Genomic DNA, 22914 nt, shown 5'->3' on the forward strand with positions numbered 1-22914 from the left:
GGGCCAGGATCAGCTAAAAATAGCCGCATTTTGACTTGCTTCATTAACTGCTGGGCAGGGGGGCGTGTTGCAGAATCAATAACTTGGAAGGGGGGAAGCGCTTTGTCAATTCAGAATGGAAGTTTTTAGATGAGCTTTGATTTTCCAAATTGCTCTTGAACAAAACATGGGCTTCATAAGGTGCTTACTGGAGGCACACAAAACATGCATGTGCTTGAAGTCAGGTCACTTGGAGAAGCAACAAGCATCTATCACACCTCTCTGGACAATTTCAGTTGAATTCTTGCAGCCCAGTCCTTGTTTCACAACATTCAATAGGCCATACCTCACAGCAAGCCTTCTTAGAGATTGCGGAGTTCAGATTTGCCTGGGCTGCGAAGGGCATCCTTTGTTTCTTATCTCCAACAGGTATTTCAAATGTATGGGGGCTAATATCTGCTGAGGGAAAATCACTCTGCACGCACTCAGCGCTTATCTACTGTTACCTTTCACCCTGCAATTTCCAGGCAGAGATCTGCACTTTAATGCTCTGTGTCTGAGCATCCTCTCCCCTGAACTTTCCCCACCAAAACCCGCTCTTTAAAACTGAATCAGAGCAAACGTCAATTTGAGTTTTCTGCGGATTGGTGTCTACACTGGTTGGACACACACAGACCTGGAAAGCCCAGACCATGGCTGGAAAGAGCGGGTAAGTGTGGATAAGCCCTCATTTAATTGCTTCACATGTCTGAGGGTTGAGCCCTGCCAAAGGGGTAAAGGTAAAAGACCCCTGGACGGTTCAGTCCAGTCAAAGGCGACTATGGGGTTGCAGCACCCATCTCGCTTTCAGGCCGAGGGAGCCGGCATTTGTCCACAGACAGTTTTGGGGGGCATATGGCCGGCATGACTAAACCGCTTCTGGCACAATGGAACACCGTGACAGAAACCAGAGCACACAGAAACACCATTTACCTTCCTGCCATAGTGGTACCTATTCATCTACTTGCACTGGTGTGCTTTTGAACTGCTAGGTTGGCAGGAGCTGGGACAGAGCAACAGGAGCTCACCCAGTCGTGTGGATTAGAACTGCAGACCTTCTGATCAGCAAGCCCAAGAGGCTCAGTTGTTTGGACCACAGCGCCACCCGCATCCCCTACCTGCCAAAGAGACTGGGTTTCAGAGTTGGGTCCTGGTCAACCCGACTGATAGTTAAGCCCTCTAAATAGCATGAAGCAAAACTAACAGCAGACACCAGCACTATGGTACAATGGCTAGAACCCTTTTTGTTGCATAACCTATCAACGTATGGCATCTCTGACAGCTTTATCTTGCTCAACTCCCATTCTATTCAATGGGGCTTGCTCAGCAGAAATCCCATGCAGATTCCCTAGCTTGAGCACAAAAAAAGCTAGAATCCCACTGCTCTTAACATTACCTAGATTGGGGTCCAGACTAGAAGCAGCCTTGCAAGCAGGACTCATACTTCCACCACTGGGTTGCTCTAGAGAGGAGGGGCTTGCACTGTAAGGAACAGACCTTACCACAGGAGGGCGGCTGATAACTGCAAGGAGACAGAAAGAAAACAACAGTGAATACAGGAATGATCAGCACTAAGTAGAGCCCCCCTGAAGCTATTTGCATGTTCAGGGAATCCTGCAGTTGGTGTTAATGGGAGCTTTCCTTGAAATGCAAATAGCAGCTTCTGAGGGGGGATTGTAGTCAGGAAGAGAAAGGGTAAATTTTCCCATTCTCCACCCCACAGGCAGCTCAGGCTGTCCCAACAGCTGCTGTTTGCATAGCATCCATGTCTAATTTGACTTTCATTCTGTCCTGTACCACATTACATTTACCTGTCTGGATGCCTAGTTGGGCACTTCGAGAAGATGATGCTATGAAATCTGGATCCCAGATAGGAGAACTTTGACTGTACACCTCTTCCTCCAGCATGGACAGGAACCTTAACACAGGAATTGAGGCAGCATTAATAGATGGGAGTTTTATCTACCAAGAAAAACATACCTTGCTTTATGATAATAATAATTTCAGAAAGCTATCAAAGCAGGAACAAGCTGAACAAGCAAAAAACACTTTTGGAAAAATAGTCCATTGCAAATTTCTGATGAAATCTAATAACAGTTGAGAGAAAAAGCACAGTACTGATGTGAAATCATTTGCTTATATATCTAATGCATTTGTTAGATGCTTATAAAAATTCTTGAGCTACTCTAGCTGGCGTTACTACTCATCACAACTGCCGACAATTGTTGTCACCTCCGTGTTTTTTTTTAATCCCCCCTCCCTTTTCTACATTGTATAAAGTCATTTACAGTACGATACTATCCTTGTCTACTCAGGAGTAAGTACATTTCAGTTCAATAGGGCTGACTCCCAGGTAAGTGGGTACAGGGCTGCAGCCTTAGAAGCTCCCCAGTTTGTTTTGGAGTATTTTCTATACCTGGGATGAGGAACCTGAAGCTCTCTAGATGTCATTGGGCTCTAACTGCCATCAACTTCAGCCAACACAGCCATTTCTCAAGCATAGGAGTTGTAGTCCATTAGCATGAGGTGGGGGGGCTTGGGTTTCTCATTCCTGCTTCAGAACCATTAGAAGTGAGCTTTTACTTCTGTCCTGTCCCATCCCATTGCCTGGGGCTCGTTCATGGAGGTGTTGCCTTTAAGGTCACAACAGAAAATCTAGGAACATTTATGCTAGAAGATACTGGAAAGCCTTCACTATTTAGGCCTGTAAATATCTAAAAAAAATCTGAACAAACACTTAAAACAACTTTATGCTGCCATTATGCAGATCCTGTTAGGCAACAGATCACATTTCATGAATAATACTAGAGAGCTTCCTTTGAAACATCGAAATATCTGACCGGGCTATGCATTAAGATGATAATCATGCAATATTAGAAATCCCTCATACTATTAAGGATATGCCTGCTTAATCCTTTCCTTGAGGTCTGTTGAGAATTCTGCTTTGAAAAATAAGAACTCGCTCAGAATTCTAAACCGAAGTTTGACCAGCTGAGTCACTCATTTTGTGTGGAAATATTGCTCACAGCAAGAATGGTTATTTTTTAAAAAATGATTTAACATTCATGTGAGGCTGCAAGCCCCAGCAAACTCAGTGGGGCTTCTTTTTAAGTAGATACTGCATGGGATTGCACTAAACCATGGTTTATGACAGCAGGAGAATGATATTTACCTCATGTCCTGCCTGTGGCCTTCCAAATGGCTTCTCTTTGGCCACTGGCGATGCTGGACTAGAGAGGTCTTTGATATGATCCAGCACAGCTCTTCTTATTACATCTGGACTACAGACCTCTGATTTAAAATCGGTTAAAACACACCAGGGCAATAAATCCGGGTTGCATGGTTCAGATGTAAGACTGAACTCTGGATTAATATAAACCAAGCTCTCCACACCAAACCCAGCACATGAAAGCAGAGGAAAATGTGCTCATTTACAGCTTCATGTGCCATGGTTTTACGAAATCCTCAATGACTGTCTGAACTGGGCCAATCTGTCTCTGATGCAAAGCCAACAAAATCACATTACTAACACAACATCGTGACAGTCTCATTCAGGTTGATTTGCAGCGTAATTCCAAGATGCATTAGTCAACTATAATTGCCTTCCGTGTGGTGGAAATATGGCATTTGTTGTGATTATGCCACTGTGATCAGACTCAGGTACACCCTAACTAATTCCCAGACCAGTCTTTCCCCAACCTGGTGTTTTCCAGATGTTCTGAACTCCAACTCCCATCAGCCTCAGCCATCAAGATCAATGGTCAGGGATGGTGGGAGTTGTAGTCAAAAACATCTGGAGAGCACCACGTTGGGGAAGGCTGCCCTAGGCTCTCAAAGACCAAGTAGATATAAACAAATTCTGAAAGAGAAAGAAACTGTTCCATAAGATGGTGCGAAAACAGCCAGCTCATCAAAAATGACATAGGGCTGGTTATTTTAAAAAGAAAAACCCTTAATAATTCTCATAGAACAGTTTCTTTCACTTTCACAATCTTTGTTCCCACACCCTTAGTTCTAAGAGAAGCAAGCCTAGACAGGCATAAAGATCTATCTTTATCTTTATCCTATTTGTTCTCTGAAAGATCTGAGTGTGTGGAAGCTTTGCAACATTAGATATTTAACTCATCTCATCAGAGACACTACTTTGCCAATGTTTCTTCATGATGAAGCAGTCACTATTAAAGAGCTGCATGTTACTGCTGAGCAATTTGTTCTTTGCTAAACCGGCAGCTTAAAAAAAAAAAAGGTAATTACATGGTACCTTTTGCTATTGTCCCACTAATGTGTTTGAAATGCAAGCAGTCATGAATAAATTATGCCTGTTACAGTACAATTATTATGTAAACTGACATCTTCATGGCTTTCCCCACCAAGCTGCACGGCAAGACACACTGCTTATAAAGTCACAAGCTATGTAATGCACTGCACTGTGTTGATAGGTCTAAAAATGCAAGCGAGTAGCTTCTGCTAAATTATTGAAAATGAAATCAAGGGAAACAATAGATACTTGAACTCATTAGGGTACAAAAGACCACTTTCAAATCCTACCACACAGACACATAAACTAATACAGCATAAAATATTTATATTAAATGATTTGAATATCTCTCTCTCTCTCTCTATATATATATATATTATACAATGAAATGCAGCCTGTTAAAGGCTAAAGCGAATTATCCTCACACACATTAAACCACAACTATGGTTTAAGATGGTGTGGTGAAGCTGGCAAATTGCTGTCCACCCATGAAGTTTTGGACCTTTGGAGCTCATTTTGAGTCCTGAACAGAAACAATTTCAATCCAATCCTTGCGGAGTTAAATCCTGGGTTATGAGTTTCATCAACTTTAACAGCAGGTCAGCTCCAGAAATGCCTGGCTTGGAGTATACATTTTTGCTCGGTGAACAGAAGGAGCTTCTGTTCACTGCAGGACCGCTTCCCAACGAGCGGAAGCTTTCTCCAGCCACACAGTGAAAACTCAGGCTCTGAGCCAATGTTTATCACAGAACACATTCATTATGCATATCTTAAGAAATTCATTAAGATCACTTAATTGAAAGCTAGACCAAATTTCACTGAGATTTTTAAAAATATTTGTTTCGCTGCATTCTTATCCTGCTTTTCTGCCTATGCCCAAACAGAACCGCATACAAAGGCCCACTTTACACGTAACGCTACACCAAACATGTCAGTGTAAATGGGGGGAAAGTGGGATTCCCAGAGCTAAGATAGCAGCCGCAGCCCTCTTTCCCCAGGGCCTGGCACTACTCAAAGCTAAGCTATGGTTTGATGCAGCACTACTTCCAAACCCAGGCTCATGGATTGTCTCCTGCAAACCACAAAAGGCAACATGTACATTTCTACTGCATGACTACTGCTGTGTGTTGTGCATAGGGCTGCCTCTGAAGATGGTACGGAAACTTGAGCTCGTGCAGAATTCAGTGGCCAGGTTGCTCAATGGAACAAGACGGTTTGAGCATATTGCACCAATGCTGGCCTGACAGCACTGGCTGCCAATTAGTTCCCAGGCGCAATTCAAAGAGCTGGTTTTGACCTATAAAGCCTTAAATGGCTCAGGACTGCAATGCTTCAAGGAACACCTCTCTCCATGTGAACCAACCTGGACCCTGAGATCATCATCTGAGGCCTTCTTTGTGCTCTGCCAGTGTTTGAAAAGGAAAAGGTTTTGACCACCTTTGCCTGGTCCTCAGACCCTAGTCCCCGAGAAAGAGTACTTTGCAGAATGCTGATTTTATTCTAAAAAAAAGTCTTCTCCAACTACGACCGACCGCCTTATACATATCAAACGCAGCCAACTTTCTACCATCCAATCAACCCACAACACACACAATCAATGACCACTCTATATATTTATAGACATAGGTAGATAAAGGTTTGCATGAGTCATGTAGGCTTTGCCGATTCAGTGTAGGCCGCTGACTCAGTTCCTTTTGTATTAAAGAAGGGGCGGCTAATTTTAAGTCGTGACATGTTCCTCCTCCTCAAGAGGTCTGGAGGGTGTCAACATGAGAAAGGGCCTTTTCTGTTGTGGCTCTCCATTTGTGGAACGCTTTCCCCAGAGAGGTTTGGCCTTCATGATACACCTTTAAGTGCCAGGCAAATCCTTCCTCTTCAACCAGGCCTTCAGCTGATTAACATGCGATGCCCTTTTAAATGTTTTGTGGGAGGTGGAGTTTATCAGTCTGTTTTTCTTTTTGCTATGTATTTTGTGCTTTTATATTATATTTTTATGTTGTGAACCGCCCTGAGATCTGCGGATGAAGGGCGGTATACAAATTTTAATAATAATAATAATATATATACATTTTAAGTTAATCAGAAAGTTCACAACAAAAGCAAAATTACTTAGGGAAATGTGTGAGTATTAGCGTTCGTTTCTCAGGTGGGAGCTTGTCCTTTTCCTGTCTTGCGTGTTCTAGGAGTTGCCTTCTCATGACGGTAAAGACGGAGCGCAGCAGCGTTCTCCCAAAAACTTGTGTGGTTTCGTATCGAGGTAGACTGTCACAAAACTGGGGGACGTTGCAGTAACACAACCACCTGCGAAGGGGGAAATATTAAGATAGAATAAACCCAGGCAACGGATCCAAACTAATATGAAAAATTATCTCCTTTCAAAACCTAACTACACTATTCACATCAATTCACCTTAGAACAAGAATTTACTGCATCCTCTTAAGAAAAGTATATTTAATTAATATCCAGAATCACGACATTTGCCGCAAAGAATCTGGTTAGAAAACACATTAAAATTCCGTAGCTACATGCACACTAGAAAACGTCTAGCAGGTCCAAATTGTAAAATAAGAATTGCAAAACTGGGTCAAAAGTAAGTCACTAGCTCTTCTAGCTCAGGCATCTACTGACATATAAACAAATCAAATCATAGAATTGTGGTCCTGTAAATGTCCAAAATGTATTTTGTATGGTTAAGTTTTTACCTCTATCTTCAGTACATTTTATTTTATTTTATTTTATTGCTATGGCATCTTCTGATGATGATGATGGTCACCTAGTCCAATCCCCAGCAATGCAGGAACCTCAGCGAATGTGATATTCTCTAGATGCAAGATGTTTGCACCCTTCCCTGGAGAAATTTCAGGGAACAGAATGGGCCCTGAGGTGTGCAAAGCCTTCCTTGCCCCCACTAAGCCAGGTTTGATACTGCAGCGGAACAGGACTTTTGCAAGAGGTACTAAAATGTGTCAAGAGGTGAATCGTTTTAGGAAGATTGTGCAGAAATTTCCCTTTCCCTGGCAGCTGACTCCAGGTAGTGTAGCAACCATATTGCTTGCCAAATCCTGTCCAAAATGCTGGGAATATGCACACAGTAAGCAGGTTGCTCACACAGAACTTGCACCTGATTACCTGCAAAGCAAATTCATTAGAACCTCCTAAAGGCTTGGCCACAAAACCATAGACATCTGCAACAGGAACATTGTTAGGCAGCACCAAAAGACAGGGCAAAATAAGGACGGCCTCAACAGGAGAAAGAAAATATTTTATCGAGGAATGGTGGCAATATACTAGCCCTGCTGCCCGTTCCCTAGCTTCTGGTCATCACAGGTATACTGCATTAGAACTTGTAGGTTGTGCTTTTGTCTACAGGTTGACCCTACAAACAGACTTTCTCTCCATGTATTTATCTGATCCAGTCTAAATCAAGTCAATAAATATGAAGTCAAGAATATTGATCCCAACACTGTACGTAATAGGGAAAGGGCAAACAGCACCCACTACCCACCGGAACTGATCCTACAGGTACAAATGAATACCTGAAACAAGACACTGTTACCTTGTGTAGTTCACTTTGTAGCTGGCAATGTCGTCATTAGGTGACCTCTGTCTTCGCTGGGAAGGTGTCTCCAGGTGCCAGTAGTTGATGCGATTCAGGAACATTTTAGCCAGCTCTACTATCGTTTGCCTCTCTTTCGATGGTAAGTGACTAAATTTGTATTGCACAAAATTATTAACTCCCTTAAAAAGAGAGGACAAATAAATAAGACCATTTGTAAATCAAAAGGAAGACGAGGCTCTAAATACATATTTAGGGTTTTATTTATTTTAAGTGATGAATTAATATGTTTAATTCCATAAGGTGAAGATTTAAGGATGTTAATGTCTAAGTTAAATTTTATAAGAATTGGGATTTGGAAAACCGTTAAAAGAACATGCAATGAAATTCAACCACGGGGAAGTGAGGAAGTCACTTAACAAAGTTAATAAGTGTAATTTTCAATAAGGCTATGATTTATGTTTGTTTGTCTTATGTGTTTGTTTGTTTATAATACTGTGAAAACTAATCAAAAATATTTTGGGGGGGGGGCTAAATGCATATTTCCTATTTAATGACTTCATTCTCTCTAGTGGCTAGTTGAGGTCCACTTCACATTTTATCTTTTTCAAAATCCAAACAGCACAGGTGACACGTGTAAGTAAAACTCTGGAATAGAAACCGAAACCACCTCTTAAATAAAAGCAAGGACTTTCTCCCACAGATGTAGCTTGTCGAATGACCATGCCACTGGCTGTCACGGATTATCTTAACAGTCAAATGAATTTGGAACCAACTTTCCCAGTCTGTGTGTGTGTGTTTGTTTGTGTGTGTTTTGTCTATCTGTCAGCTGTGACCTAGAGAACAGACGCAACAAGATAGGGCGGTGCAGACTCTCTGTCAAAATCCCAAAAAGGTTTGCACTCTCTGATTTAGTACAACTGAGGGCCGAAAGTGGGGTTTTGAGCTCCCCACTTCAAGCAGCAGACTAGCCTCCACCGCTGGCAACTCACAAAAAGTCTCTTAGCAAAGCCAGGGAAACCATCTAGAGCAGTAGCTTTAAAAATAGGATGGGCAACTGTCCGAATGAAATTGCAGAAGTGTGAAAGGGGGCAGGGGGTCTTTCCTAACCGCAGTCCAGAGGTGCATATGTGCTCCCATTGGTAAGCATGGAAACCACAGCTGAGTGAGTGTTCCCAATAACAGGGAAGCCCCACTTTTGCACACAAATCGAATCTGCACCAGCCAAGCTAACTTCAGTCAACTAGCATGGCATAGCTAGTCTGCAGCCCTTGTTTCTCACTGGGTACTTGATCTATAACACCAGCTAATATCCCTAAAAGTCTTTAGTCATCATTCTTAGCCCCAAGTCAGCAAGACACTTCATATACAGATAGGAGATGCCTCTGTATAGATGTACTTTACCTGTTCAATACTAGGTTTCTCAAATGGGGGGCTCTCCAAAGATCCTTCTACAACAGGTTTTCCCATCTGTAATATACACTTCCTCAAAAGCTGTTGAAAAGAGATTTTTAAAAAATAAATAAATTTAAAAGGTTACTAACTAGGGCTGGATGATAACTGGTTTTCAATATTGCGATATATCACCAGGTAAACATCGCAATGTATCAACATATCACGATATCTGAAATAAGGAAGGAACTATGGAGGGGCGAACAGGACAATGTCCTGGCAACTGCTGCTACTTAAGGGACTAAAAGTGATAAATGTTTAAATTATCAATCACCTCATGGTCACTTTCAGCAGCAGGCAAGCCAAAATGCATCCAAATGAGACTTTTGGTTTTGGGCCTGGCTAATCTGACAGTCCCAGATTATTTGTATTCACTATAACTCAGCACCATACTTTGGATTGTCCTGAGTATCACCATTTGGTACTCCAAGACCAAAGTATCCAATGAAGCCATCCTGTTTGTGCAAGAACTTCTGCTTGTGCAACGGAACTTTCCCCTCCCCCTCCTCCCCACACGCCCCAAATCTGTTCTGCAGGTTCCCTGAGGCCTCTGGAGGAGATCTGCAGGGGGCATGTGGCAAGAGGAAAGGGAGGGGAAGAGATCCGTGCACCAAAGGAATGTCTTCACTGGATAGAACCTATGGTTTGCAACTATAACAATTATACAATAATATAATAACAAACTTTCAGCCAAGGCCGGGCTCAGGGAGGCTAGACCAAATATGAATTACAATAAAATGTAATAGAAAAACAACAGCAACAACAACAACAACAAACAGTTAATTAAAATACGCTTAAAATACAGCTTAAAATGCAGTCTCATTTTAGTAGTAGCCCATAAATCAAGACCATAAAGGGAGGAAACATCAGATCTTCACCCGAGCCAGCTATCCATGCTGGTCCTACATGGGCCAGCAAAAAAGCCAAGGAAAAATTTATATACCAAATCCCATATAAGGGGTCAGAGTGAGTCTAAGCCAAAGGCCAGGCGGAACAGCTCCGTCTTGCAGGCCCTGCAGAAAGATGTCAAATCCCGCAGGGCCCTAGTCTCTTGTGACAGAGCATTCCACCACGTCGGGGCCAGTGCTGAAAAGGCCCTGGCCCGACTTGAAACCAATCTAACCTCCTTGAGGCTTGGGACCTCCAAAGTGTTGTTATTTATGGACCTTAAGGTCCTCTGTGGGGCATTACCTACAGACTCTATCATATATAGAGGAAAGGCACTATGTCTTGTATGAGTCAAGCCCAGAATTAATGTCATACTGGATCCAAGCCAAATACAGTGCACTAATTGATGGTAACATGGCTCAGTTTTTGCATCAATCTCTACGGATGTTTTACGCAAGATAACAGCAGCACTGAATGTATTCCGGGAAACAAAACAAAAACCGGCAACTTGCCTTGAACAAGTAAAAGTAGACTTGCTTGGTATCTGCATCTTCTTCCTTGTGAACACAGGCAAAGAGATACTCGACATCCAGCACAATCCCCAAGAGCCTGTTCATTTCGTCTTCAGATACATTCTCCAAATGGGAAACGTGAGCAGCTAAACAAACAAGTAAATCCAAAGCTTAACGGGAAAGACCTGAGCAAATGGAAGCATTTATCTGTTCTTTGTTAAACTGGCCTGTCTCGGGAATGGGCAGCAGACACACATAAGCCAAAGCAAAGTCATGGAGAATCTTTTTTTCAACCCGCTAGAGATGCTATCACAGACACTACTAACACATCAAGTATTTTCCACATCCAAACAGTTACTGTCAGATTTGCACCCTGCTGTGTTAACCTAAAAACAGTATCTGATGTGGCAAAAGCTGTATTATTATTATTTTCGATATTTTATTTAACACTTGAAACAATAACAAAATTTCAAATATAAAAAACCACACACTTAATATTGACTCCCCTCCCCCCCTCACTTCCATGGTGCATTTTATTACATTCTTTTCCACCACATATTCTAATTTCTCCCCATTTTATATCTCAGTATTTTTAACTGCTGAATTTATTCTATTACTGTTAACTTTTTTAAAGTGCTTGCAATATTTCTCCAAATAATCTATAAAACATTTCCAAAACCTTGAATGGTTTTTTTAATCCTGATCTCCTACTCTTATCTGTCCATCTTGCCCTTTCTATATATTCTATTAGCTTCATCTACCATTCTTCCTGGGGACACAGGTGGCGCTGTAGTTTAAACCACAGAGCCTAGGACTTGCTGATCAGAAGGTCGGCGGTTCGAATCCCCGTGACAGGGTGAGCTCCCGTTGCTCGGTCCCAACTCCTGCCAACCTAGCAGTTCGAAAGCACGTCAAAGTGCAAGTAGATAAATAGGTACCACTCCGGTGGGAAGGTAAACGGCGTTTCCATGCGCTGCTCTGGTTCGCCAGAAGCGGCTTAGTCCTGCTGGCCACATGACCTGGAAGCTGCACGCCGGCTCCCTCGGCCAATAAAGTGAGATGAGCGCCGCAACCCCAGAGTCGGTCACGACTGGACCTAATGGTCAGGGGTCCCTTTACCTTTTACCATTCTTCCTTCGCTGGTATTGTATCTTCCCTCCAATTCTGAGCACACACCATTCGTGCTGCTGCAAAAACTGTATTAGCAGTGGCTGATGACATGTTGAAGTGGCGACACTCATCTGACCTCCGGCCAGTCATGTTGCTGTGTCTTACCGAGAAAGAGGCCAGTGAAGACCAAACACAGTGGTGAAGCCCATCTGTGGCTCCCGTAGGGCGTTTGCACTGTGCTGACCTCCCTGCCACCCTACTGCTCTACCTCCCAGTAAGCCACAGCAACACGACCAACCACAGGGCAGGTGAGCACTACCATCCCACCACACTGTCCGCTGCTGATTATTAACCATTATGTGTAGTAAACTACAGAGTAGGGAATTAATCAGTCCTGTTTTCTTCTTCCTGTTTCAGAAAATGTTATCTCTCCTGTCCTTTACAGTGTGCCATTTAGATTCTCCATAGCTGAGAACACATTGATTATCTACTGTGTTGATAGGGCTGGGCGATATAGCGATATATCATCCTAAACCTGTTTGAAGTCCACATTGTGATATTGGTTTCATAATTTTTGACGTGGCAATATATCACAAACCATGATGTGTGTGTGTATGCTACGCAAAAATCACAATGCAGGAAAAACTGTGAAGCCAGTCAATGCCTCTACAGAGCTCCATCCTTATTTCAGACATTGTGATATATTGCATTGTTTAGCTGGTGATATATCACAATGCTGAAAACCAGATATTGCCGAGCCCTATTGTATGACATATCTTTGCTATGAGAACGTTCCTAACAAATTCATATGTGAGAGATTTCTGTATGTCTGCTAGTAGGAAAGTGATCCGGTTACAGTTTAGATATGTGAGGAGTCCCCAAACCTCTCCGGAATAATATTGTCAATCTGAGATTTCTCACTTATTTCACTCTATGGCGCATTTAGGTCTCAGGGATTTGCAAAAGATTATTTGCAAGATCTCTGGTGTAACTTTGTCGGAACAAATTAGTTCTCCTAAATGTCATCAGGCTACCCTAAGAACACACAGGTGCTATAGCGTAAAAACTTGGAGCAAAATTCTTTCCTAGGCTCCCTGAGAACCGAAGAAAAGCAAATGCTTCAATGTCTTAGAAGCTTAATAAATGGCAGTTGTAACCATCTAACAGCAGGAGGCTAATTGGGAAATTAGTTACACTGTCATTTTAATGACAGCAGGGTCTGAACTGTGAAGACGCTTCTGTTATCAGCTCCTACTCTCAATAGATTATCTATTCTCTCCAAAGGAGAGAGAAAGGAGTCCGACATTTCTGAGCCTGTTCAGACTCAAGGTCTTATTGTCCCTGCAGATCTAACCAAATGTATTCAGTGGCTCTATGTTGTTATAAGAAAGCCATTCTGTTTTCCATTCTACGGTATTTAAACTTACCTCCAATCCTCACAAATAAAGGGAATATTAGAGAATACCTTACTACATAGATATTCAGCAATCATTAGCATACTAGTTTTAATATATTTATGTTTGGGGTACGGCAATATTGAATTTTAGCAAACTTGTACATTTTGCAGCTTTCTTGTGGAGCTCTGGCTATCAGTTTTTGGTACAAAATTGCCTCCCTAGATCTGCTGAAGAAACTGCTACCATAAACAGCAGAATGACATGACATATATTTTAATCCTGCTTCTTTGATACTTCTTGTTTTCCATACTTAGTTGAGCCGCGCAGGTATATGCATAATCTTCAGATTTATTTTGTTTTTGCAGCTGAACACATCTTGAGTCATTTAAATGTATTTTGTTCACATTTCTGTGATGTGAAGCAAAACACTGTTCCAAGAGTCTGATCTGGGAAAGCTATTTCATGCACTGAAATCCTAAATCCGTACCCAAATCCAGGTTGATAGATATAGCAAAACAAGCAGCCATGGAGGGCGTTACATTTGAAGAATAAGAAGAAAAACCCTATATATGTAATTTGACTTCTTGGATCAGCTATTTTTGCTTTAAGGTTTAAAACTGCAGCCTTGAAAATAACTTTGGAAACTGACCCATACCGTAAAGTTATTTATGGAGCTTCCCCCCCCCCCCCGGTTATTACAAAGAATTTTGAAGTGCTACATGAATCAGGCATTTCATCTTCCTAAAAAAAACAAAGTGTGCAGGTGAGTTATGTCCATGTGCTGCACAACTGCACATAAACGCTTATATGTAACAACAAAAATAGGATTTTTGCCCCTCACAGTACATTATCATAATAATTATGAATCTAGAACAATAATAATAATGTGTTTTCCTCGTAAGGAATTCTGAGTGCAGAACTTGAGAGCCACAATACATTAGAGGCTTTTGTTGTTGTTTTTAAAAAATAATTTTACTACTATCCAGAGTAGTAGCAATAGATAACCATAAATTGGGAAATTCTACTTGAAAATGTTTGCATTACATTCTCTTTATATCATGATTTTACTTTAAAATTGTTTAATTGTAAGAATACCAACAAAAAATAATAGAAAAAAGGAGAAGAATGATAACTAAAAAGAGAACAAAAATTTATGCATTGTCTCTGCAGAACTACTGAATATCTGGTCTTGGTTCTACCCTTGTGCTCAGCTTTAGCATGTTTTCAAATACACAGTATATTTAGGTTCAATTGTTTTTTCTTAATTTACTCAATTTACTGTTACCTTCCCCGAACCTTTGGAACTGGGTAGGCTATGAACTTCAATTAAGTGCACCTTGGGAGTGCAGCAATACCAGTACCCAAAATTTTACTGTTGGTCAACTTTCATATTTGGTTTGTATTTATGTGCTTAAGCCAAAATTGTTGTTTTGTTTTGTTGTATTGCAATAACTGAATTTATTCTGTATTTGCTTAATTTCTGGATTTTGCTTTTTTATAATAATTCCGAATAATATTTGTGGTTTTTTATGTTTCTCCATTTTAATGTTGCAAATGGGTTTGCTGTAAGCCGCTTTTGGGCACAGCTTACTGTGGGGAAAGCGGCGTATAAATAAATAAACAGAAATTCCAGAAGAAAATGCTACAAAACCTACCTAGTGCATGATTACAGCTACGACATGGTTCGTTAAGACTCACAACCGCCTGCTGTAGTTCTGCTCTGGGTGGAGTTGGAGGTGGGTTAGGGTTTTTCCAGCCATTACATTTACAAGATTCCTCAGCCTGTAATTTTAGGAAAGTGGGGTGGGGAGATAGGGAGAGAGAGAGAGATCATACGAGTTTAAAGAATGTATAAACATTCCCCATATTACTAGTAATGCTAGGAAAGGAGAGCTTTTACATTGCCACAACAAAGCTATTTTCTTGACTTCTGTAAGATGTGCTTGTGTTTATACACAAACACAGAAGAAGAACATAAGGAAAATCCTTCTGGACCAAGCCAGAAATGAAATCCAGCAACCCTGTTCTCAGTGGCCAACCACATTCCCAAGGGAAGTCTGAAAACCAAGACCTGAGCCAGGGGTCAGCAATCTTTTTCAGCTGTGGGCCAATCCACCGTCCCTCAGACCTTGTGGTGGGCCGGACTATATGGGGGGGGGGGGGACGAACAGATTCCTATGCTCCACAAATAACCCAGAGATGCATTTTAAATAAAAGGACACATTCTACTCATGTAAAAACACACTGGTTCCCGGACCGTCCGCGGGCCGGATTGAGAAGGCAACTGGGCCGCATCTGGCCTCCAGGCCTTAGCTTGCCTACCCCTGCCTGAGCCCAACATTTCTCAACCCACTTGTGATTCCAAACAACTGGCAATGGAGATAAAAGCATAGCCGTCATTGCTAGTAGCCATCTTCTATGGATATAAAGACAAAATATAACTCTATGCTCCTGATCACATAAGGGGGAAGAAGATGATATTCACCACCATAAAAAAGTAACTCTGGATCTAAGCCATTATATAAACATTCCAAACAGAATATTCTATATGAAATTATACATTAGATGTGGAAGAAGTACTAGCTGGGAAAAAAGGAGGCAACATCGTCAAAGAATCATTCTCCTAGCCATTAGCAAACCAAAAAGCTACAATGCAATTCTGGGCATGCATTACATCTAATCATGATGTTATAGGTCAATGTTTTCTCACCCTTAAATGATTACACGTGCCAGAAATACTGTGGATTTCTACTGGGAAATTCCCATACATTTTTAATGAAAACTTCCACAAAGGTTAACATTAAACCCTTCATTTGTTTTTGTTTTTCCTGGAGGCCACCATCATTCTCGCTATCCCAAATATGCAGACAAAGCCTGGCATTGCTACTGAAGGAATTCAGTATTTTTTAAATTAATAAAACACATCGTAACACGCAACGCCATAGTTTTAGAGATATACATTACTGCAAAATTTTCTATTAATATTTTAGTAGCTTAGTCTACGCTATTTATGCTAGTAATGTGCTTTCGAACATACTACATATATTACAGGAATCTGCAAACGCCATACACAAAAACTACTATCTTGCAGTCTTTCATGTCTCAATAAGATCAGGCTTTCGTTCTAATCCACGTTTAGATTTTGTTACCTCCCAGTTTAGGAGTTCTAACAGAAAGATCACTGGAATCTGCAACTTTTCATGTTTCAGAACAGAACATATCTGAAAGTTGTGCCAAAGCAACTTCTTTCCAACAGACATTTGTTTTATTTCACTTGCATGACAAATCTGTTGAACATCACAATGTGTTCATTTATTTATTTGCCCTTGGTATGAACTCTGTTTATGTGTATGATTGTTTATGTGTGTGGAGGGGATTTGTCTGTTTGTTTGTTTTACTAAGTATGCCTGTTTTTAAGAAAAACATTGGAAGGGTTGCTGCCCAGGTTTGTAAAGGGTAAGCTTGCTGCTGTGGATCTGTAAATCATTGCTGTAAGAAAAATAAATTTAAAAGCCTCTGTATGGCGTGCGCACACACACACGCACACGCACAGACACACACTTTCGCCCAAATATGAATAAGCACTTGATTTTAGAACACTGTGCCATAATTATCCCAGAGCTCTAAACCCATAAAGACTGAGTACCTACACAAAAATGTAGCACTGCACACTAATTAGCATCAGAGATGCAAACAGATGTACCAATATTGTAGTCGGAAGAGCTAAACTGCCAGGAATGAATACCAACCCTCCTACAGGAACAGAGAAAAAAGTGTTTTGTTTTGCTGGCAGGCATTCGTTGCAGCTCTCAGTTTTATTTCTAGCAAGCTAATTCTTGTTAAACAACCAATCTCGGGTTCCGAAAAGGAAGGGATTCGGAGCAAAGATGCTCGTATGCTTCCGAAGGCATCCTGTATCGAGGCCACTAAGGGCTTTAAAGATGAAAAGGGGCACTTTGAATGGTGCTAGGAAACAAACTGGAAGCCAGTAAGGTTCTTTCAGCACAGGTGCTTCCACCAGCTAAGAAAAAAAGCCGCTGCATTTTGTTTCTGAGTGGTTTTCAAAGGCAGCAAATGGCATTCAGATCCAGCATTCTTGCTGAGGCCATATGCCTTCTGTTCTTGACCCCAGCAGTGAAAATATTTTGCCCTCAATAATGAGTGCAGCATTCCTAAGGAGTTCAAATTACACCCCGCTGAGTGGCTTTTGAGTCTCTTGCAATGTTTCCTCTCTCGTGCAACTCAATAAAATGTCACTCCTCTGCTTTTCATTAGGAAAGAATGTATGAAATTACCTCTTTTGAGAACTTGAGAGTGATGGGAAGGAGCTGGGGAGAGTAGTTAAAAAATATTTAGTGCCAACGTTATGAAACATTGTACAAATTGTACAGTATGTATATGAGGTTAAGAAATGAAGGCTGTGGGTACTTAATAGCAGGGGTAGACAACGTGGTGCCCTCCAGATTTTTGGACTCCAATTCAAGAGAGCCAGCCTGTCTCCTCAGGTTGCACAAGCTAGAAGAAAGAGGTGCAGAGAACTTTGCTGTTGATTTAGCTCATGCAGGAGATAGCTCCGTTGGTTAGAATGCGGTGCTGATAATCTCAAGGTTGCACATGCCGGAGATAGCTCAGTTGGTTAGAGTGTGGTGCTGATAATGTCAAGGTTGCAGGTTCGATCCCTGTATGGGACAGCTGCATATTCCTGCACTGTAGGGGGTTGGGCTAGAAGATTATTCTCAGGGTCCCTTCCAACGTTCTATGATTCTATGTACATTCCACTGGTAAGTACGGCATAAAAATAAGATACAACAAACTTTGTAGGGCACTGAATTGACTATGTGCGCTTTAGAGTGTTCCACAGAGTTCACTCCACTTGGGCAATGATCATCACTCTCTTAAACAAAGGAAGATTAGTCATGCTAAGGGATGATCACACAGACAAGGAACCATTGCTGAAAATGGCCCCCCTGTGTTGAGCTCCCCCCACTCCCTCAGAATACGCCACGTGATTCATGCTCCGAGGTCACCACATTCTGAATTTCTGACCCATGTTGGTAGGAAAATGTAGGACGTAATTATGACAGCAGGATAAGAGCAAGCGATCCTACATGTCTGGGGGAAACTCAACAGGATAATGTCATTTGGGAAGTGGAGTGTAACGTGTTGTTCAGCCCTCAGCATTCAGCCCACGGACTCAGTCAAGCCAAAGTACTTAGCTGAGCACGTCTTTGTTTTCTATAATTTACCAATTAACTGGATCATTGTGTAACTTTGCATTACTACCTTCCCTAAACTGAAACTCTAATCAATGAGGAGTCTTGGCTCTCATGAGTCGCCCACATTGGAAAATAAATTACTGTATGGATTTGGTTTATGATGAACATTTTTCTAATGATATGTGCTAGCACAATATATGGATTGCAGATTATATACACCACTCTCAAAGACCACTGTGATTAATCTATATATCCGCCACATGTCTAATTATATCTACTGCCCTTTCTTCTAATAAATAGTAAACAGTGAAGTGCTAATAATTAGGAAGATTAATGTAATAATGTTTTGGCTGTGATCCAGAGAGCTGTGAATCTACTTCTGTAAGCAGAGAAGGACTGTATTTATTGCCTGACAAGCTGCTCTTGAAAACCAGAGAGTTTCAGAATGAGTAGGTGCTGCTGCTGCTGCACCGAAGAGAGATTTACGTGGTGAATTCAGGCTTGCCCAAAGAAACTCTCACGATCACAGTCTCCGAAGGTGTTTACGACAACAGGGATCTTTAGTTTCCATTGAGATAAACACACAAATAATGAGACAGAGAGCACAAGTATTCAATTACTATCTTTCACATCTGAGACCTCCTGTACCGAAGTGCATAAGCTACGTGCACAGAGTCCTCAGTCCAACTCCAAAGGTCAAACTACAAGTGCACTGTTGCAAATCACGTCAAGAGTTTTACAATTCAGAATCACAGGCTTGGGTGGGCATCATTTAACATGTGGATGAGGGACCTTTTATCTCGCCATGGGCTTTATTCCCATCTCAGTCACATGCCAGTGGTGTTGAGGGCCAAACGCAAATGTGGTTAAAGCAACAAATGTGATTTTTTTTTACCTTTGGACAGTAGGCTCGTTTCTATATACATCTCTCTCTATCCTCCATCCAGGCAAGAAAAAGCAATGGATTTTTGTTGTTTTGAGAAACCCTTCCAAAAATGAACATTCCCAGTATCTCCAGGACTGTCCGTGCATCACCAAATGGGCCTGATTCCTTATCTGCACCCACCCATTCTATTTGCCATCTGCCCCAGTTTTTCCTGTAATATTCCGATCCTTTCAGCCCTAACTGATGCTTCCAATTTGTTAAAAGTAAGCAAGTTATGCAGTTGCAAAGATTAATTCTTCATATTAATTACTGCTGTCAAACAAATGGCATAAAGAGGGATGAGATGTGGATATGCATGGACGAGAGAGAAGCAGACTCATGTTAAACTGTGCAACATGACAAATAGAGACACTTGGAAATCAGACGCAAAGTATAAGATTAGATAGATAGATGATTAGATAGATAGATTAGATGCTAGATAGATAGATTCCCCTTTCTGCCATTACATTTATGGCTACGTGAATGCTTGGGAGGGTAGCAGAGATTAGTTTGGGACACAGGTGGCGCTGTGGGTTAAACCACAGAGCCTAGGGCTTGCCAATCAGAAGGTCGGCGGTTCGAATCCCAGTGATGGGGTGAGCTTCCCGTTGCTCGGTCCCTGCTCCTGCCAACCTAGCAGTTCGAAAGCACATCAAAGTGCAAGTAGATAAATAGGTACTGCTCCGGTGGGAAGGTAAACAGCGTTTCTGTGCGCTGCTCTGGTTCTCCAGAAGCGGCTTAGTCATGCTGGCCACATGACCCGGAAGCTGTACGCCGGCTCCCTCGGCCAATAAAACAAGATGAGCGCCGCAACGCCAGAGTCGGCCACGACTGGACCTAATGGTCAGGGGTCCCTTTACCTTTATTTAAATGCTTGGGAGGGTAGCAGACATTAGTTTGGTAGGTCTGCCCCCATTGACGTTCTGGTCGCGCTCTAATTTGGGGAAAATTATCTTCTAGAGTGTGATGCCTTCTATACTCAAAGAATACTCAAACACATTTTAGAACCCTAGAAACCCAGGGTTCTAAAAATGTGCAAGGAGCTTCCATAAGGATTGGAGGCCCCCCACTTCAGAGCCGGCCCCCAAAGTTGGAGGGCGACGAGAACAGTGGCAGGGTGGGGCCGATGTTTTTATCCCTGCTGGCCCCCCTCAAGTGTTTACCTAACTACAAAGCTAACCCCCTAAAGAGGGCTAAAAGACAAACTGCATTCATTTACAGCATGGTTCATGCTTAATGCTTGAACGAAAATAAACTCTCAGATCTGAGAACTTTTGAAACCAGTCTAAAAAGAACCACCCCCCCCATCAAATTAAGTTACTCCACTGATTCCAATGGATCTACTCTTGAGTATGACTTACAACCTGCTGCTTATTTTCATTTCCAGTCCTCTTTAAACATTATGCAGAAACCTCCAAATGCATACTAGTTATTTAAAAAAAAACCAGAAACAGTGGCATTTACTTTCAAGCTTGCTTACAAAGGGGCAGTTCAAAAGGATTTTCTGATTTGAAATTTACCCTTTGACACTGAAGAGCATTTGGAGACATTGTACACTGAACCACTCTAATCTAAGAGGAGTGAACTCAATTATGTAAAGTTCCCAGGAAATATTAGTTCCAAAACACAGGAACGTATCAGTACCCCAACACTACAGCACTTTTAAGGCTTTTGTTCAGAGGAAGCCAACACAGTGCTGTCCAGATGTTGTAGACTACAACTTCCATCATCCCTGACCATTGGCCGTGCTGGCTGAGTGAGGCTGATGTGATTTGTAGTCCATCAACATCCTAAGGGAACCAGAGTGTGCTGTTGACTAGAGTGAAATTCCCAGCCAATTCACTACAAATTACTTTTAAGCAAACTTGTTCAGAGCTGAGTTGCAAGTGTACAAATGTTTTAACAAACAGTTTCCTCTATTCAACCTCACAACATAGGGTTGTTTCATGGACTAATTTATCAATGGAAAACTTTTGTCCCTGTTCTAGCAGTATGATTATTATTACTCCTATTACCCACAGACTATTACTGCATGACTCAGGGTATTGGAATGACAGGAGGCAGAGAGAGTTCCAGCAGGAACTAGCATCTTTTGAAGTATTATTTCCACTTTTGGAACGTAGGGGATCAAAGCCGAATTATTTAAATTCTCATCCCCTATTGTAACTAAGCTTATATAAGCTACATCTAAATCTAACCTAAACTGTTCCCCATTTACACACACACCCCACCTGTTGTTTCCTCTACGTTAAATTTTAGGTTGTATGCTACTTGGAACAGAGAGCAGTACACCATGTAAGCAATGTGCAAAACCATGACATATATGTACATGCATAATTTAAAGGCATTATTCTGCCAGTTTTACTAGCTCCTGGTGTCTTATTACCCTAATCGCCACTCTAAATATTACTGGTTAGAGGGACATGACGAGGTTAACTCTTCATTTTCTTATTTTTGTGTGCAGAGCACAGGGATTAGGCAGCAACTTCTAATGAAGTGCCTAATCTTATGATGATTTGGCCATTTTTAACAAGCAGGTCATGCTGTGCACATTATCAGTGTAAAAACAATTCCAGTCAAAGAATGACTTTTTTTATTTTTAGAAACTTCAGAGTACTAAAATGTTTCATAGCAAATTCTGAGAGTCAAATGATACCTTAAATACATGGTGTACAACTAGTATTTAAATTAATAGTAGGTGGATGTGGAGGGGCATTGTAATCCAGAATTCATGACACAGGGAGGGGGGGATTAAACACTTCCTCACATCCTGACAGAATGCATCCCTCCCTCATGGGTGGCGCTGTGGTCTAAACCACTGAACATCTTGGGCTTGCCAATCAGAAAATCGGCGGTTCGAATCCCTGCAACAGGGTGAGCTCCCGTTGCTCTGTCCCAGCTCCTGCCAACCTAGCAGTTCAGGAGACCACCAGTGCAAGTATATAAAAAGGTACCGCTGTGGTGTAAACGGCGTTTCCATGCACTCTGGTTTCCGTCATGCTGTTTCATTGCACCAGAAGTGGTTTAGTCATGCTGGCTACGTGACCCAGAAAGCTGTCTGCGGACAAACGCCAGCTCCCTTGGTCTGAAAGCGAGATGAGCGTCGCAACCGCATAGTCGCCTTAACTGTCCAGGGGTCCTTTACCTTTTATACCTTTTTTTTTTTTTTTTTAGCTTGGCAGGGGGAGGGGAGTTGTCAGTGGGGACTGGGCAGTGGCAAGGACTTTTGTATTGGGAATGCTGGGAAAAGGTCTTTATAATCGTATCTTCAGACTGCAGAAGGGGTGAAGGCCTCACCCAAGCACAAAGAAGATGCTGTCAATCTTATCTCGCTAGAGAATATACTGTGCATTCCAAATATGCTCGTTTCATTCACACATTGCAATATGAGGTCTACAAACCTAGCCTTAGTTGTAGCCTTGAGTGTTTGCAAACCAGTGTGATAAAGTGGGCTCGAATACTGGACTAAGACTTTGCAGAAATTGAACCCCACCCCCTTACAGAGTGCAATTGGGCCAGGCACCTACTTTAGTTAGGCTGTTCTAAGGATAAAATGGGCAAGGAGGAAGATGCGCCACAATA

General features: G+C 41.8%; 1 protein-coding gene across 5 annotated transcripts in view; it reads right to left on the reverse strand.

Annotated features, from left to right (window-relative positions):
• KAT2B (lysine acetyltransferase 2B) overlaps nt 1-22914 on the reverse strand; it is a 42103-nt gene that overhangs the window by 15897 nt on the left and 3292 nt on the right. For all 5 annotated transcript variants that reach the window (XR_014503339.1, XR_014503340.1, XM_083404745.1 and 2 more), the window contains exons 2-8: nt 14847-14973; nt 10685-10830; nt 9237-9326; nt 7833-8014; nt 6386-6577; nt 1830-1936; nt 1415-1540 (exon numbers count right to left, since the gene is read on the reverse strand). Coding sequence is in view for 3 of the 5 variants with exons in the window: in XM_083404745.1 (XP_083260871.1) it covers nt 1415-1540; nt 1830-1936; nt 6386-6577; nt 7833-8014; nt 9237-9326; nt 10685-10830; nt 14847-14973 (970 nt within the window). In the remaining 2 variants the exon portion in view is untranslated. The remainder of the gene's footprint in view (nt 1-1414; nt 1541-1829; nt 1937-6385; nt 6578-7832; nt 8015-9236; nt 9327-10684; nt 10831-14846; nt 14974-22914) is intronic.

This window comes from Podarcis tiliguerta (assembly GCF_965153285.1).
Source record: "Podarcis tiliguerta genome assembly, chromosome: 12".
Classification (NCBI taxonomy): Eukaryota; Metazoa; Chordata; class Lepidosauria; order Squamata; family Lacertidae; genus Podarcis; species Podarcis tiliguerta.